Below are 17784 nucleotides of genomic sequence, written 5' to 3' on the forward strand. Positions count from 1 at the left end.
TCATTGTACAACTCAGCTCATGATCCATCTGCACAAACCAATCTTAACGACATACTCTTGTCTCTTATACTCAAACAAAGACTTAAAACGATCGTAACGCTAAGATCGCTTTGTGCATGTGGACCCTTGCCATTAAGAAGTAGCTTACGAAATTACGACAAGTAGTAAGTGAAGATTCCTATTGACCCATATTAACCTCAGAAGATTGGAGCATGAATTGGAAACAACGCGCACGCTTGCCTTTCCCCCCACCCATGTTATTTTCACCTGTCTCCACACGTGGGGGTTGTTTCTAGTGTCAGGTAGGGTTACGGGGGTACGACTACACTGAATGTGTGGGGTGAGGGGTGTGAGGCATGCGTTACTCACATCTTGAACTGATTCCCAGCTCGTGATCACGGCATATATATTTACAGTAACACATGTGGCTAACGGATGTCTATTTCTGGCAGGTATAACAGTACACTGGCCACGAATTCATTGCTGTTGACATGTATTTATTGCGTTGTACATTGCAATGTGCATTTCATGTATGTTGCAGTGTCTGTTGTTGTCGTTACCTTCACTTCACGTCGGTTAAACGTTTCTCGTGTGTTTGTTGTTGTTTAACGCCGCACTCAGCAATACTCCAGCTATACGACGAAAGTCTATAGACAATCAAATCTGGGCCAGACAACCCAGTGATCAACAACGTGGGCATTGATCTATTCAAATGGGATACGATGACATGTGTCAAGCAAGTCAGCCAGCCAGATCTCGTTAGTTGCCTCTTATGACAAGCACAGTCGCCTTTTATGGCACGCATGGGTTGCTGAAGACCTATTCTACACCGGGTCTCGGTTATTTACAGACCGTCACCATATAGCTGGAAAATTGCTGAGTGCGGCGTGAAACTAAACGCACTCACTCCATCTATATGGTGACGGCTTCTGAATAATCGAATCTGATCAAGGCAATCCTGTGATGAACATCATGAACATCGATCAACGCACCTGAGATGACTTGTGTCAATCAGGTGGCCTGACCACCTGATCCTGTTATCGCCTATTACGACAAGCACGGGTTTCTGGAGATAGTTTTAAACCGGATCACTACAAATATATAAACGTTGAATAAACGATTTGCCACTGAACGCTCTCTGTAAAATATCGACGACTTTCGATAGCTTAGTGTCTTCAGTGAAACTGTAATATCAGACAGGACGGTGTTGGATTTCGACGTCTTTATTGCTTTAGTATGATGTAACGGCACTTATGGATGCCTGTGCCTTTATCGATCAGTGACAACTGAGTACAATATGCTTACACCGATTAATGAAATAAAAATGTAACAAAACAAGGGTGACAAAGAGAAGTTGTGGATGAGGATATCCAGTTTAAGATGAAGACTGTCCATGTTCTGATTGGGATGAAGAAGTCAGAACCGTTCAGTGGAAGCATTTAACAGATACATAGTTCTTATATGAAAGTTCGCTGTCATTTACCCGTTGAATATACAATTACAGTGACAATTGTCACTGAATTTACATCAGCAAATTTACAAGGATGTATGCTTCAACTACTTTTGTGTCCAGGTTTGGTTTTTGGTTGTAATAAAGTTATGTTTGCAACGGAGAACTTGTCTCTGGTTATTTTAATCAACCGTCATCGTAAAATCGTCTTGACAAGGAAATGCGGAGTTGTTTGAAAGCTTCAATAAAACATTGAAGGACTGACATTTTTTTCTTTATTCCTTTTTACACCCAAGATCGCGTTCTCTCACCACGATTTGGAATGGTTTGGGTTTGAGAGACAATTGAAACACGGGTTCCAAATCAGGCACACTCTCGGTAGGCAGTTTGATCTGACACGTTTGCACGATGCCAGTTAGGAGTAAGAAGAACTCCATCCTTGCCAAGAACTCGGCTACACATCGGCGACGTCCAGCCGAAAACGGAATCAGCCGGCTCAGCATATTCTTATCAATTTGACCGTCATCACCCAAAAATCTGCTTGGCCGAAAAGCGTCTGGATCACCCCAAGTGTCTTTGTCATGAGTCAAGGAATGGAAATTGAAGAAGACTAATGTTTCCTCTGGTATAGTGTAAGTTCCAATTCGGGTAGTTCTGGTTGTGCAGTGAGGCAAAGCAAGTGGGAAAATGCAAGAAAACCGCATTATTTCTGAGCACGTGGCTTCCGTATACGGCATCGTACTCTTGTCGGACAAACATGGCGAGCGGGTATTTCCGGTGACGTCATATATTTCTTGATACAATTTCTCTTGAACATCTGGAAACGAGGCTAAGAGTAACAGTGACCAGTGGAGTGTACTAGCAATTGTGTCAAAACCGGCTCCAAAGAGATTGTCCAGTGTGGACAAGACTTGTTCCTCGGTGATTCCTAACTCATCCATCTCCACTTCCGGTATGCTTTGCACAGCTGCAATGAGTCCGTCAGCTACATCACGGAGATTGTTCGGGTCAAAGGTCGTTTTATGTTCAGCTACTTTCTGTTTTCTGACTCGTTCCACTCTTTCGATTATATTTAGAAATTTATTTACTTTCGAGGAAAAAAACACACGAAGCCATGGCATCATGTCCACCGGATTCCCTGCGTTGGCAAAGTCATTAAAATCTGTTGATGATGTTATTAACGATTTAAACTCCTCGTCATATTCAACATGATCTGATTTTCCGTAGCAGACCTGATATATAACGCTTGCAGCAGCAAACAGTAAGATCTCCTCTGGGTCAAAGCAGTTGTCTCCCTTTGATTTGAACATTGCAACAACTGTACCTACTTCTTGTTTAATTATTTCCTCAACTGGGTTCTTTCGTGCGTTAGCGAAGCTATATAAAACTCCACTCGCAATCTTTCTGTGTTTAATCCAGCTGTTATCAAATCGCCCAAAAGTGATATTTTTCCCGCCGGTAATATTTCTTCCTGAAAAGAGCCCTGGTCGACCTGAAAAGTCGTCTGCTTGTGTCAAGGACTGTTTTATCAAATCCACCCCGTTTACTACAATGGACGGCCAGCTACCCATTCGGATTTGGTAGACATCGCCATACTGACGTCTCCATTTCGAGAAGGTCAAATGAGGGTTTTTGCCTAAAAAGGGCAAGTGTCCAAGTATGGGCAAACCAAAAGGACCGGGCAAGTTACTCCTCTTTGAAAGGAAATAGACCAGCACAGCAGCGAGTAGTATTGGTATTAAGTAAAATGTTGCCGTGTTTGTAATCTCGTCCATCTCGTAAACAGTCACTGTGGAATTTCCTCCAAGTAACTTCACGAATTCTGGAATAGAAACATACAAAGGTTAATTATATTCATGATATTCATAACGAGCAACAATAAGACAACAACGATGATGATGATGATTACGATGATGATGATTGTGATGATGACAATGACGACAACGACGATGGTGCAGTACTGTTGACATTATTAACATCGTTGTTTCTGATCTAAGAACTGTTCTTCAGCAAACACTGCTTGTCGTAAGACGAATTCGGGCGATCAGGCACGATGATTTGGGTAGAAGGTAGATATATCTTCATTATATCGGTCACTGGATTAACTTTTCCGAACTCGAATATTTCCAAACTACCGCCATTTAGCTGAAATATTTGAGTGCGAACAATGAATAATCAGTATTATGAATGTGTTTATCTTTAATATTTTTATTATCGTCATCATCATCATCAACGTCATTCACGTTGTCAGGGTCAACCAAGTACGCTCTGGCATGGCTGTACAATTGCTGATCGTTGCATTAAAAACAAACATAATCTTGGAAAAAAAACTACAGATAATTCGCTCGTGAAAGAACACAAACCATACGGTCATACCTTAGGATTTACATACACGACGCCATTATATAGTCAACCTGACCTACATTATCTTAGAACCTATTTACTTACGTGGTTTAGTGATGTATAATGATAGCGATATACTTGAAAAGATAACACCATCTCCATTTCAGATTTCAAAAGCTCTACCCACCAAGATCGTGTACAGTACCCACGAGACCCACTCCGCCCAGTCAACCAAAACACACTCACCATTCCACTTAACCTAAATATTTCAGACATCGTGGACACGGCTTCAAGGACTGTCGCACGAGACATCACACGTGATGATATCCTTATACTGCCATACTTACTTGTAATCCCAATGATATCCTTATACTGCCATACTTACTTGTAATCCCAATGATATCCTTATACTGCCATACTTACTTGTAATCCCAATGATATCCTTACACTGCCATACTTACTTGTAATCCCAATGATATCCTTACACTGCCATACTTACTTGTAATCCCAATGATATCCTTACACTGCCATACTTACTTGTAATCCCAATGATATCCTTACACTGCCATACTTACTTGTAATCCCAATGATATCCTTACACTGCCATACTTACTTGTAATCCCAATGATATCCTTACACTGCCATACTTACTTGTAATCCCAATGATATCCTTACACTGCCATACTTACTTGTAATCCCAATGATATCCTTACACTGCCATACTTACTTGTAATCCCAATGATATCCCACGGAATGAAGACCAGTGGTTCGACGGTAGTCTTTCACACAAACCAGGAACAAGTTGTCAGTCTGGAAGCTGCGACGAGCGTGCGATAGTTGTGGATTTTACGCCCGCTTTGTTGAATTGACTATATCCCTGTCAATCAGTCAGGGACTGCATACATTTTGGGAAATAATCTCTCTCGCTCTTTCTTCTTTCGAGAGGGGGTGACTATTTGTTGGGTGGTTGTGCTGCCTGGGAGGTAGGTTGGGAAAAAGTTCCGCCCCGTAACCCCCATCTGTTTACATAGAATATTGCCACCTTCCTCGGTTTGATATTCCTGCGCTGAAACAAGTTCATTGATGTGTTTTTCATATCTGTGCTAGTTTACTGAATGTGTATTTAGGGTGAGGTATGCATGTCAGTTTGTAATTTTGGCTTTTGATTGGGGTGGGGGTTACGGGTGGAACTCCTGCCGTAGGTTGGTAGTGGGATATTGAATGTGATGCGTTGACTTTTGGCTGAAATAAATCAAAACAAACGATATAGAATTCAAATGCCCTTAGCTCTTCCACACAGACGAGATTCCTTGTTTAAGAGTATATTAGGGTCTGTTCGAAAACATCTGATTCACTAGTACAGAATACTTAGAAGTTATCTAATAACATTTGCTGATATTGTCATTTTTCAACTTCAAACAAATCATGCGTAACAACTCGTCCTTTCCGTGACCCACTACGGAACGACACAGGCAGTTACGAAAGCAAACAAATCCCAGTCAAACTAGATTATTAGAGTTACCTGCCCTTGTATTGTACCCGAGCAGTACCTGGTCAGGGGAAGTAGGTCAGCGACCACGTCGGTAAATGTTAGCTCATGTAACGTAACTATCCATAAACTGAGAGTATCATACCAGTTCAGTCCGGGCTGTCGGATAGCGCAGAGGTTAAAGCGTTCGCTCTTTACGCCGAAGACCCGGGTTCGATTCCCCACATGGGTCCTGAGTGTGAAGCCCATTTCTGGAGTGCCCCGACGTGATATTGCTGGAATACTGCTAAAAGCGGCGTAAAACCAAACTCATTTAAAATCCTGATATCTGGTTCACTAAGGTAGTGTAATTCCACAGGTAACACGCTACTCGAAACCAGTGTTTTGCACACTTTCAAAGTAAAAGGTATGGTGCACAGGAAACAATCAACGGGGGACAGTCGCATCATTGCATGAATTGCGTAGTTTAATATATTTTTGCATATGCAGTTTGCACAACTGATACCATGCTGTGGTACTTCTCGTAGGCACATTAGATAAAATTTTCATTTTATGGCAATTTTATTTTTAATATACAGATTTTAGAACGAGAAGAACCAGGAGTTTATTTGGCCACATATGAACTAGAGCACAAGCATATAATGCTATACTTGCGAAATATGTTTTCAGTCTTGAGTGCCGTCACACAAACACGCACGCACGCACGCACGCACGCACGCACGCACGCACGCACGCACGCACGCACTGACATGGCAAACTTGGTTCCCTCGCTCAAACATTCGTGTATGGAGAAAACTAAAAGTGATTGAAGGTTCTGTAAAATATCCATATATTTGTGTTGTTCTCATGCACAAGGCACAATAACTATTTCAGTAATTATGATTACTTGTTACGCATATATCTCCAGTATTGTAAATCTCTTATGATTCATCCAGTGGGGTAGCCTTGTGGTTAAAGCGTTCAGTCACTACTCCGAAGTATCAGTTTGAGCCCATGTCTATCCCCCGCCTTGAAATTGCTGGGATGATGTTAAAACGGCACAAAACCATACCTAATCTCTTTATCCTCACCAATGTAGTGCACTACCAGTAGAATTAAAACACACAGCAATTTGTTAAAGTGGAGGATGAGCAGCACTGCACGACGCACTGCACACAATGTGTCATATTTCCTGCTCTAAGAAAATGTGAATCATTAATATCCTTGCAATTGTATAGTTACATTTGTTCACGTGACGATCCATCTAGATTCACATCCAATGCCACCCATAATGACGAGATGTTCACCGCCATAAAACAAACATAGAGCTCATGTCACAATCGGGTTGAACAACGATGGGCGTGGACAGTGCTCGGATGGCCCACTGCTTGACCCCTGAGAGTTTCCAGGACTTCAGTCCTGCCCCACAACGAAGCACGTGTGATATATGTGGTATCACCTTAAGAAATGAGTTTGTTGAACATTGCCTCTGTTCATCAGACAATGGGTACCCGGTGAGACGTCATGTGACCATTAACCATTGGCTTATCCGGAGTAATAATAATCAGATTGTAACGCTTTGAGCATGTTCCTCCGTGGTGTAGAATTCTGCACATTACCTGTCGTGTATCCACTGTGACTGACCTTAGTCAATGACAGAACAACAATTCACGTCATAACAGCAGCCATGTTTATTCCACCACGCTACATTCAAGGGACATCACTCTGGTTGACTCTTGCATTCTGCACATTACCAATATCCTTATTATTGTTATTATGTTACAAAATGACGACAAACATGCACTTGATTATTATTTATAGCGTTATCTGACTTGTGTGAACAAGGATGTGCATAGCAATTAATTCGTATTTTTAAAAAAGAAGAATTTCTTTATTACGTGTCCTAATTATAGAAAAAGTGTATTGCACAAATAACTCCATTCTCTTCCCACAGAGGTTACTTGTCATATCTTCCAACGAACCTCTGTTCTAATACGGCCATAATTCGCGGTTCTCATAAAATCCCCTAGGGGCAAAAAATGGCTGCAGATGTATCTCCCTTTTTTCTGTCCAATCAGAACACGTGTTACATCGACCTAGATTCAACTTGATAAATGCAAGCAATGTGGAGAAACAAATATGACATGACTGAGTTCTGTCTAGAACAAAAAAAATGAGTATCGCGCTCGGAAAGAGGTTCTAGTTTTCATGATGCATCCGGAAATTACCGAGATCTTGCGAACGATCACTTTTGAAACAAGGTCGCTGATTGCACTACTAAATCCGATTGCCTCCAATCACGAGTCTTGAACACTCGCATGATGAAAGGGTCGTATTAGAACAGAGGTTACGTAGGAAGTTATGACAAGTAACCACTGTGGGAAGAGAATGAAATAACTCAATAAATGAATAATTAAGGGAACAAAATAGGAAAAAAAATGCACCGGCATGGCTGATATAGCGTTGCGCTTTCTTCTATGCAGTGTGCGAAATTGTTTCCAAATTTTACGAGCCAGTCGGGTTTACCCAGACCTAAAAGTTAATGGCAAATAACATTCACGAACCCGAAACTTGAACGTTGACACTGGTTTCATCATTTATAAGCTACTACCATTTACATCAAACCATACTCTTGCATGATATAAAAGTGTATTATAACACAAGTCGGTGAAAGTGACATGTTTACAAAATAACTCCATGAAACTTCAGTAGCCAGTCGGGCCAGTGACAGTGGAGATTACTGATCCGTGTGGATTTTTCTAGACACGGGCTAACTGGAAAGTGGTTATTTCGACACTGGCTGTATGCATACGGACACTTAGCAGAACGTAGGTCAAGTGGTTATCTAGCTACAGATATCTACGCCTGTCCATGGGCGATATGCCATGCCACAGTCGATGTATCAATCATTTAAAGGTGAGATGACGCTTTGGGGATGGGGGTGCAATGGTAGGATATTGTCGGATTTTCTTTGACTTTGGATATCTCTTCAAACATTCATCGTTTCTGAAATAATTAAAATCAACGTCGGATGCCAAACAGGAAGAAGTACAGGTAAGTAATTAAGTGCACAAAGGTGCCACCACATTTCTTTTTTGGCTTGTGGATATGTCTTTTTGATCAGTTATTCATTTTGGTTTCAGCGAATTTACAGATTTGTACTGACCACAAATTACATGATGGATTTTAAAAAAATATAATCAAATGAAGAACCAAAATATAGATAACAACTACTAGGTTTGAACTCAATTTGTTAGATCTCTGGTCAAACTTTTTAGAACACGACTCAAACATTAGAGTGACTTCCCTTGGTACAACGTTGACAGGTCACGGGAAAAAAGCGTATTTATTCACAGGCATTGCAGTTACTGAAGGAACCTTTTGAATTACCTACCTAATCAATTGTGTGGACATGTTAGTAATGCATCCAGCTGGCGTGAGCTAAATAAAGCTTTGTGCACTGCTTCCCTGATGTAAACCAAAGGTGTAAACAATTGACTAAACCGGCGAAGTTGAGCAGTGTATCAACCTACAACATGTTGCCTGGTCCTGCTTCTCTCGTCGTTTGTCTGATAACAGCGATTGTAATAGACACGTGTAGATAACGGTGTGATTCGCTTCACTAGGCAACAGACCCGGGTGTCGGTATAGATGGACTAGCATGTAAATGTTGAAATGATCTCATGACAAAAGGCAATCACCTATCAGACCTAATCAGACAAGTGGCCAAGTGCGCGCGTAACACCACGGTTTACGTCGGACAAATTAGCCTCGGACACTCAGGGTTGTGTGAGCGTTGTCTAAACACGCATGTGAAACTACTGTTGCTAGCGTTACCAGGTATATTCAACTGAGACAAGTCCTAGCAGGTAAGTTTACTGAAATTACAGTGGAATTTATCGAAAATGTTTTCAGAAAATTATTAAATTCTATTAGCCAATGTAATTCATTATGGCCTGAGGCTGCCAGTATGTGGTGATGCATCTTACAATCAGCTGACAGCAGTGTTAGAAACTGGTCATACCCAGCTTGCCTAGAGTATGCAGTGGTCTTCAGGTTATAAGAAACCTCGGGGATATCCAACATTTCAGGGGGTATTGTAAGGACCCATCAACACACTTCAAGATAGCAGACTTTTTTTTCTATTACTGTCTACTACTGCAATGGTTGTTTTTGTTGTTATTGAAATAACATGTCTTGCTATGTTTTGAATATGTGAGTCAGCTAGAGAACCAACAGAACAAGATCCTGTTTAAGTTTCTTAATGAGCTTATCGTGTGCTTACAGTATCCAGGGATTAAGATATTTAGTCCTAATGTCCTAGGCTAGAGGTTTTGTTTGCTGTGTAGGAAATGGGTTTTATAGTTGATATAGTTCACATCATTCATACAGTTCATATTGTCTGTATAGTTCAAATGGATCATATAGTCTATTATTCATTCACAGACTTTATATTGTTTATATACTCACATTAAGTTTATATGGCTCACATTGTTCATATTGTCTGTATAGTTCAAATGGATCATATAGTCTATTATTCATTCACAGACTTTATATTGTTTATATACTCACATTAAGTTTATATGGCTCATATTGTTCATATTGTCTGTATAGTTCAAATGGATCATATAGTCTATTATTCATTCACAGACTTTATATTGTTTATATACTCACATTAAGTTTATATGGCTCATATTGTTCATATTGTCTGTATAGTTCAAATGGATCATATAGTCTATTATTCATTCACAGACTTTATATTGTTTATATACTCACATTAAGTTTATATGGCTCATATTGTTCATATTGTTTGTATACTTCATGCAGTTTAATATATGTCTGACTCAGTTCACATGCCTCAGGTGGTGTAAATGGCCATGGATCATACAGTTCCCATAATTTATATGTTGCTTATACATCATATGGCTCACTTGGTTCAGGTCTCCTCTTTTTTTTTTTGATGCATAAGGTTCATATGGCACATACAGTTTATAATCCATATAGCTCACATTCCTTAGATGGTTCGGGGCAGTGGGTTAGCCTAGTGGTTAAAGCGTTCGCTCGTCACGCCGAAGACCCGGATTCAATTCCCCACATGGGTACAATGTGTGAAGCCCATTTTCTGGTGTCCCCCGCCGTGATGTTGCTGGAATATTGCTAAACTAGTAAAAGCGGTGTAAAACTTAACTCACTCACTCACTCACTTAGATGGTTCATTCCGTTTCCATCTTGCATGGTTTATATTCTCATCAACAGTAAGTGATAGAGATAACGTCCTGCCCACCTGCCTGAGGCTGGCAACTTTCATGTCGGGCTGCCTGAAAAATTCTTCACCAGCCCAATTGTCTAGCTGATGTTTTAAAGTACTTCCTTTTTTGAAGCTTTATATGAAAAACACATTAGAAGATATATTTGACGCGGGTATCACTCTAAACTTACGCTATTAATATTTGATGATGTAAATCGATAAGTGGAATATTGCAAGTTTTAAAAGGCTTCTTTTCAAATGTTAAAGGTATTTAAGTCCATACTTGTTGTTTTCAATTTTCCTGAATTGATTCACATTTAAAACAATGAAATCTGTTTGTTTATGAAAGCAATATACAACCAGTATCACAGTGGGAGACTGACACCAGAAATGGCATTCACACATTGTACCCATGTGGGGAATGGAACCCGGAACTAGTCTCTCTCTCTCTCTCTCTCTCTCTCTCTCTCTCTCTCTCTCTCTCTCTCTCTCTCTCTCTCTCCCTCTCCCTCTCCCTCTCCCTCTCCCTCTCCCTCTCCCTCTCCCTCTCAATCTCCCTCTCCCTCCACATGCTGCATGCATGACTACACACATATGAGGATCAGCTACTTATGTTAAAATACATTTTTAGTCCCATGAGAAATGGGTGTCAATTATAGCTTAAAATACTCAAGGTGAAATGTTGATAATTTAGGTTGTTTTTAATAATCAATCCTTTGATTTTTGCCCAAACTCAACGACATTGTTATTTGTATATTATTTGCTGAAAGGAAATTTTCGAGATTCTGAATTGTTCTAATTGTATAACTCATTCAGACTAAGATTTGTGCTCATGATGTCAATCCCTGGGTTGGCTGGTGCAGACCATATACAGACAGCCACCATATATGGTATGCTGAACGTAGTGTAGCCTCTTGGGTGCAAGAGGGACATATATATCCTTCCTATTCAACCCTCACTTTGAAGTCCAATAAGGTTCTAAATATATCCACGTACACAAGCATGCTTCACAGTTTTTAATTCAGCTGGAAATCCCGTTTCTTGATACCATTCACTATTATCTCAGACAGTGGTAAAGTACTTAGCATTACCTTTCGAAACAGGCTTCATCGTAAATTGCCATTTTTGACGCAGTATGAAATCTCACAAAGTTATTTGCTGTGTGTTTTGAAATGTGAATATTGCATCGTTACGGGGAGTTCTGAATTTAAAAAATAGCAAACTGAGGATCACTAATATCATTTTTTTCATGAAATTACTAATGACAGTTGTGAAACTTTGCCGATGATCCTTATAAGAATCAGCTGGGATTTTTTCAAAACTACACTCACATGAATGCAGAAGTGCATATCTGCCATATTGGACAGTGTTTGCAAAATCATGTTTTACAAAGGCTGGTATGGAGATGCCAGTTACATGACATGTTTCATATTTAGCTGTGACAAATATTAGCCACTACTTCACATCTGTAGTCCTGGGCCTAGATTTTTGAAACTCTCTTACTTTCTAAGTTATGACTATCTTAGCACTAAGAGAGCTTCGAAAATCTAGGCCCAGGATAATATGTTTTCATTTACTGATATAAATATTCATTGGTACAAATCCATATGTCAGTTTACTAAATCTATAGTGAAGGTCAGATTGTGTTCTGCTCGACCACTCTGTCAATACGGTTAATGATTTGATAGATCTCCCCCAACATATATCGACCTCTTGATAACAGATATACATGCAATTGGATAGATTCATACAAAACCTGTTGTCTTTGGTATCAGTAACACTGTCACCCATCTCAGTCACTAACCGTGCTAACCATACTAACAGCTGGTTTATCTGCCAGAATATCACTAAACTGCTGCCCCAGAAAGATTGAATTACTTTCTGTTTCACTCAGACCATTTTATCTACCAAGGGAATTTGGTCAAATATCCTGTTGCTGTGTACAGATGTTTTTCATGTTTATTATAATGTGACTGAGACCTTGAACTGTGCAATGAAAATTTCCACTATGTGGGCAATAAAATCGTGTCTTGTCTTGAAAAAGATAATTTTTTTCTTTGTCTATGTAAGATTGAGTGTGTCCATTCTTTTTGATGGTCCAAGTAAAGTTAAAATGTAGCACTAATTGTCATTTCAGTTTATCATTTGATAAGTCAGTAAATATGTACTCATGTTAATTTGACAGTTGGATTTCCTGAACACTGTCAAGACTGCAAAAATAATTTCATTTGTCCCAGACCCATAAGCTAGCCTGCTATGTCATCATCCTATATTTGATTTCCTGTTGTGTGCTCTGGCATTCACAACAGCTATGCCCATGTTAAGCTGTGAGATTAACAGTGCTTAAAACTGGTTTTATGGGGTGCAACATTAGCTTTTTAATAGTTTCAATTGGCCCATTCTATCAAATTTTAAATTAAATAAATCATAGTGTGCATTATTTTCATATTTTCGTAGTGCTGTCAGGGCAATTGGTAGAAAAGTATTTCATCTGTGGAATTTTAATATTAATAATACCATGACATGCAAGTTAAGCTCTGTTTATACATACACACCCACGGAGCTTCCTATAATTTTTCAACATCGGGAGTACGTACTCCATATTTTTTCAATATAGGAGTACTTAAACCTTTAAAGAACATTTGGAGTACTGAATGGAACTTAATGAAGTATCTGTAATCTTGTATTTCATTTCATATGTGCACCTCAACATTGCTACGCATGTGTAAACAGGTCAGTAAAAAAAAACAGAATACTTTTTCAAATAAACACATCCGTAAATGATTCTACGACCGTACACCATTGCTGTGCTGCGTTGTCAAAATTATTTCATACTGTATGGTGCATATTTTTAATCTGTACATACTCTGATATGGCCCCTCTTGGAGCTGTTTCTAATGAGCTACAAAAGTTGAAATGAGTCTTCGGTATATTCATTAGAATCAGAAGCCTGTTTATTGTCCTTTTTCAGCAGATATTTTATGCCTGTGACATGTTCAAAATAAAAAGTTATTTTGATCCTGGACAATAAAGACATATGACACATTGGAAACTAAAGTGTTTAAGAATGAATGATGTAATGCAGATTCTATTTTCTGTATACTAAGCCTCCAAATTAATTGTTATGGTTTTGATAACAGCATTCTGAAACTTGGGTTTCCCCTTTTCATTTTATGCAATTGATAACAGGTAAAGTGTGCTTTTTTGTCAAAAGCTGATCCTTGAAGATCAGCAACCCTTCTTTGTCTCCCTGAAGATCTGGGTTAGAATTGGTCTTCAGTAGCCCATGCTTGTCTCCCCTGTGAAGATCTGGGTTAGAATTGGTCTTCAGTAACCCATGCTTGTCTCCCTGAAGATCTGGGTTAGAATTGGTCTTCAGTAGCCCATGCTTGTCTCCCTGAAGATCTGGGTTAGAATTGGTCTTCAGTAGCCCATGCTTGTCTCCCCTGTGAAGATCTGGGTTAGAATTGGTCTTCAGTAGCCCATGCTTGTCTCCCCTGTGAAGATCTAGGTTAGAATTGGTCTTCAGTAGCCCATGCTTGTCTCCCCTGTGAAGATCTGGGTTAGAATTGGTCTTCAGTAGCCCATGCTTGTCTCCCCTGTGAAGATCTGGGTTAGAATTGGTCTTCAGTAGCCCATGCTTGTCTCCCCTGTGAAGATCTGGGTTAGAATTGGTCTTCAGTAGCCCATGCTTGTCTCCCCTGTGAAGATCTAGGTTAGAATTGGTCTTCAGTAGCCCATGCTTGTCTCCCCTGTGAAGATCTAGGTTAGAATTGGTCTTCAGTAGCCCATGCTTGTCTCCCCTGTGAAGATCTGGGTTAGAATTGGTCTTCAGTAGCCCATGCTTGTCTCCCCTGTGAAGATCTAGGTTAGAATTGGTCTTCAGTAGCCCATGCTTGTCTCCCCTGTGAAGATCTAGGTTAGAATTGGTCTTCAGTAGCCCATGCTTGTCTCCCCAGTGAAGATCTGGATTAGAATTGATCTTTAGAGTAGCCAATGCTTGTCCCTCAAGAGAAGATCTTGGTTAGAATTGGTCTTCAGTAGCCAATCTTTTTGCCCCCGATGAAGATCTGTGTTAGAATTGGTTCAGTAGCCCCATGCTTGTCATAGCAAGATCGGGTAGTCAGGTTGTCTCACTTGGTTCACATATGTTATTGTATTCCAGTTGTGTAGATTGATCCTCATGCTTTTGATCACTGGATTGTCTGGTCCGGACTTGATTATTTACAGACCTGGTGACATATGGCTGGATATTCCAACAGACAAACATCATGTGTGTTACACGTTTGTTCCATCATCATGTGCCATAGGCGATTAGGTGCCTGACTCTGAGAGTCTGGGTTTGAATTCCGCATTGGACTCACCTCAAAGAAAGTACTAGAATTAGTACTTTGCTAAGAAAGTACAATTCCAAATATAGCATATGTTACATTTGACAACTTTCTAAATGGCATTGTGTCATCATAGCTTTTGGTTTGTGGAGCCATGCCAATTAACACTTATCAGAGACGTGTACAAAGCTCACTGTCTAGACTACCAGTTGTCCGACTTTCATTTTTTGTCGAAGTCATGGTGGCTGAGCAGGCTAGGCGGCTGACTTTGCGTGCTGGTGACTAGTTGCCTGATTCTGAGAGTGTGTGTTTGAATCCCTCATGGGAATTAACTAAAAAAAGTACTAGAATTTGTACTTTAATAAGAAAGTGTAATCCCAAATATAGGATATGTTACATTGTTTAATTGAATTTCTGGGTTGTTGGAAAGAATATGAATTTTCTCATTCAGAAGTCATTCAGAAAAGATTAACATATAACCCTAACCCATTTAGAAAAAACGTATACCCATTTTTGACCAAGGTTACTGGTTTTCAGTTAGACTCGATGAAAAAAGTGATGTTTCTCAGGCATTAGCGTGTCACTTTTATTTGTGCATGTAGCTATGTTTCATTGTCATTTAAAAAATAATAATTTTGACTTGGCCACATCCCAATCATCCAGTTGTCCACTATAAGAATGAGTGAATGAGTGTGACTGAATCTACAACTCATTAACACGTGCTAAACTTCCCAAGATGTGTTCCTGAGGCAAAAAAACATTAAAATGTGTTCCTCCCTCATCATTTTTTTCAATCAAAAATTTTTTAAGAGGTCCTGCCATCCTCGTCACTTGAAAAAAATGTGCTCGAGAAAGATTTGATATTTCATGCAGTCTTATATGTCATGTAGTCAGAGTTGAGCCCATCGTAATATTTGGCTCTGACTTTTCAGTTTCAGTTAACTTCTTAGTACCTTCAATAAATTATATTTCAGGAAATATAAACCATCATACATTTAAACCAGTGAAACATTTCAAATTCAATGTGTCAGAAATATTTCAAGATTATTTTGCAAATTGTATATACCTTCAACAGGTCTGTAACTATGCATTAGAGTGACAGCAATTTATTGATGTTAGAAGCCAAAAAAACATCCATGCGTCAATAGTTTGTCTGACTATTGATAGCTTAGTAAATTGCATTTCATTGATAAATGCAGAGTGCAAAATACAGGAAGTTACAGATTTGTTCACTGTCCCTTTTATCTCTTAAACAGACTTGATTTGGGTTTCAATGTCTCCAAGAGACTGAAACTACTTCAACATTTATTCTTTTCATATAAACTATACATTCATTTTGGAAATGACTTTAAATCTGACAATTGAAGAAGAAAGAAAATATTGCACTTAATGGTCACAATAGTCATTTCCCCCTCACCCCGAACCTTCAACTGTAGTACAAGGAAGAAAAATTGACAGAGGTTTTCTTCCTTTCAACTTTTGTAATTTGTTTTCAAGGGTTGCCATAAACATTCAGTTGCCTATCTGATGAGTTTCTTTAACTCTTTCAGTAGGAGATATTGTTTGGCTGAGATATGACTATATTCTTCGATTGAAGTGTTTTAATTCCTTGCCAAGCCTGAGATTTTAAACTTGCATGAACTTGTTTTGATGTATTTATGTGACGTCTCATCAGCTTTCTTGGGAAAAGTTGCATGGTTGTTGCAGGTGTTTTTGTTGTAAACTTGAGGTGTTAACTCTTGTTCATTTAAGGACTATGTTTTTTGTTCGTTTCAGTCATAATAATTGAAATCGGGAACAAGCATATGAGACATCTACAATCCATTAACCAAGTTTACAAACCTCCCAGACAAAGGAATGCATGCTTTATGGCATGGATTTGATTTCATATAACTTTACACGCCAATAAAATCAGTAGCCTCTCAACGGATAGTATCAACAAGAAAACGTTGATCAGTCACTGCAAGATATTTAACGATCAGCAATGGTCAAAATGTAAAACAGCAGTTGGCTGTTTCAAATGACATTGTCTTTATCCACCAGATTCAAACATCAGTTTTCTCAGAAGGTATGAACACAGCTGGAAATTGTTAAATTTGAAGTTAATAATTGTAACCCGAAGACTAGAAGCTTTTGGGAGTAAATACTGAGGAAATGCGTGCATGTTACTTGACATGTCTTAATTTGTTACGTCCACTTGTAAAGAATGTGACAGTATGTGACCAGATCAGTTAATCAGAATGAAGGAATTACTATAATAAACACACTGAAAATGACCTGGTACTTTTTCTGAAGCATATTCTGGACATGAAATGGAATGATGTCTTATAGCCGCATTCAGAAGTAGTGATTGATGTCCAAGATATTTTATGGAATAAAGCGTCTTTCTTCTTTCCCATGTGACATTTTGGGATCGGTACAGATCCATTTATCAGGTGAAGTACATAGAGTCAACTGTTACTTCACCAGGTGAAGTACATAGAGTCAACTGTTACATCACCAGGTGAAGTACATAGAGTCAACTGTTACTTCACCAGGTGAAGTACATAGTCAACTGTTACTTCAGCAGGTGAAGTACATAGAGTCAACTGTTACTTCAGAAGGTGAAGTACATAGAGTCAACTGTTACATCACCAGGTGAAGTACATAGAGTCAACTGTTACTTCACCAGGTGAAGGGGTCTGTACTGATCCCGAAATGTTACATGGGAAAGAAGAAAGATGCTTAATTCCATAACAAATGTTGGAGATGAAATGAAATGTGAACAGTGAGATCTGGGGATATGTGTTTATCATACCTTGAAGGATCCCCAGAATGCCATGCCACTAGCAACACAATGAGTACGAGTTTGGTTTTACACCAATATTAGCAATATTCGTGGAATATCACAGCAGGAGACACTAGAACTAGGCCTCACATATTGTACCCATTTACCCATGTGTGG

General features: G+C 39.3%; 2 protein-coding genes across 2 annotated transcripts in view; one reads left to right on the plus strand and one right to left on the minus strand.

The window, feature by feature from the left end:
- Positions 1 to 1725: 1725 nt before the first annotated feature.
- LOC137258738 (cytochrome P450 1A2-like) lies at positions 1726 to 3225 on the minus strand. Its single transcript, XM_067796429.1, has one exon. The coding sequence runs from the start codon at positions 3223 to 3225 to the stop codon at positions 1726 to 1728; it is 1500 nt and encodes a 499-aa protein (XP_067652530.1).
- A 5605-nt stretch (positions 3226 to 8830) lies between these two features.
- The window catches only part of LOC137258423 (transmembrane protein 64-like), a 47412-nt gene continuing 38458 nt past the window's right edge, over positions 8831 to 17784 (plus strand). The window contains exon 1 of the mRNA XM_067796100.1: positions 8831 to 9130. The gene's annotated coding sequence lies outside the window, so the exon portion shown is untranslated. The remainder of the gene's footprint in view (positions 9131 to 17784) is intronic.

Source organism: Haliotis asinina, chromosome 12, assembly GCF_037392515.1.
Source record: "Haliotis asinina isolate JCU_RB_2024 chromosome 12, JCU_Hal_asi_v2, whole genome shotgun sequence".
Classification (NCBI taxonomy): domain Eukaryota; kingdom Metazoa; phylum Mollusca; class Gastropoda; order Lepetellida; family Haliotidae; genus Haliotis; species Haliotis asinina.

Coding starts and splice junctions, on each gene's coding strand:
- LOC137258738 (XM_067796429.1), bottom strand. CDS start 3,225: ATGGACGAGATTACAAACACGGCAACATTTTACTTAATACCAATACTA.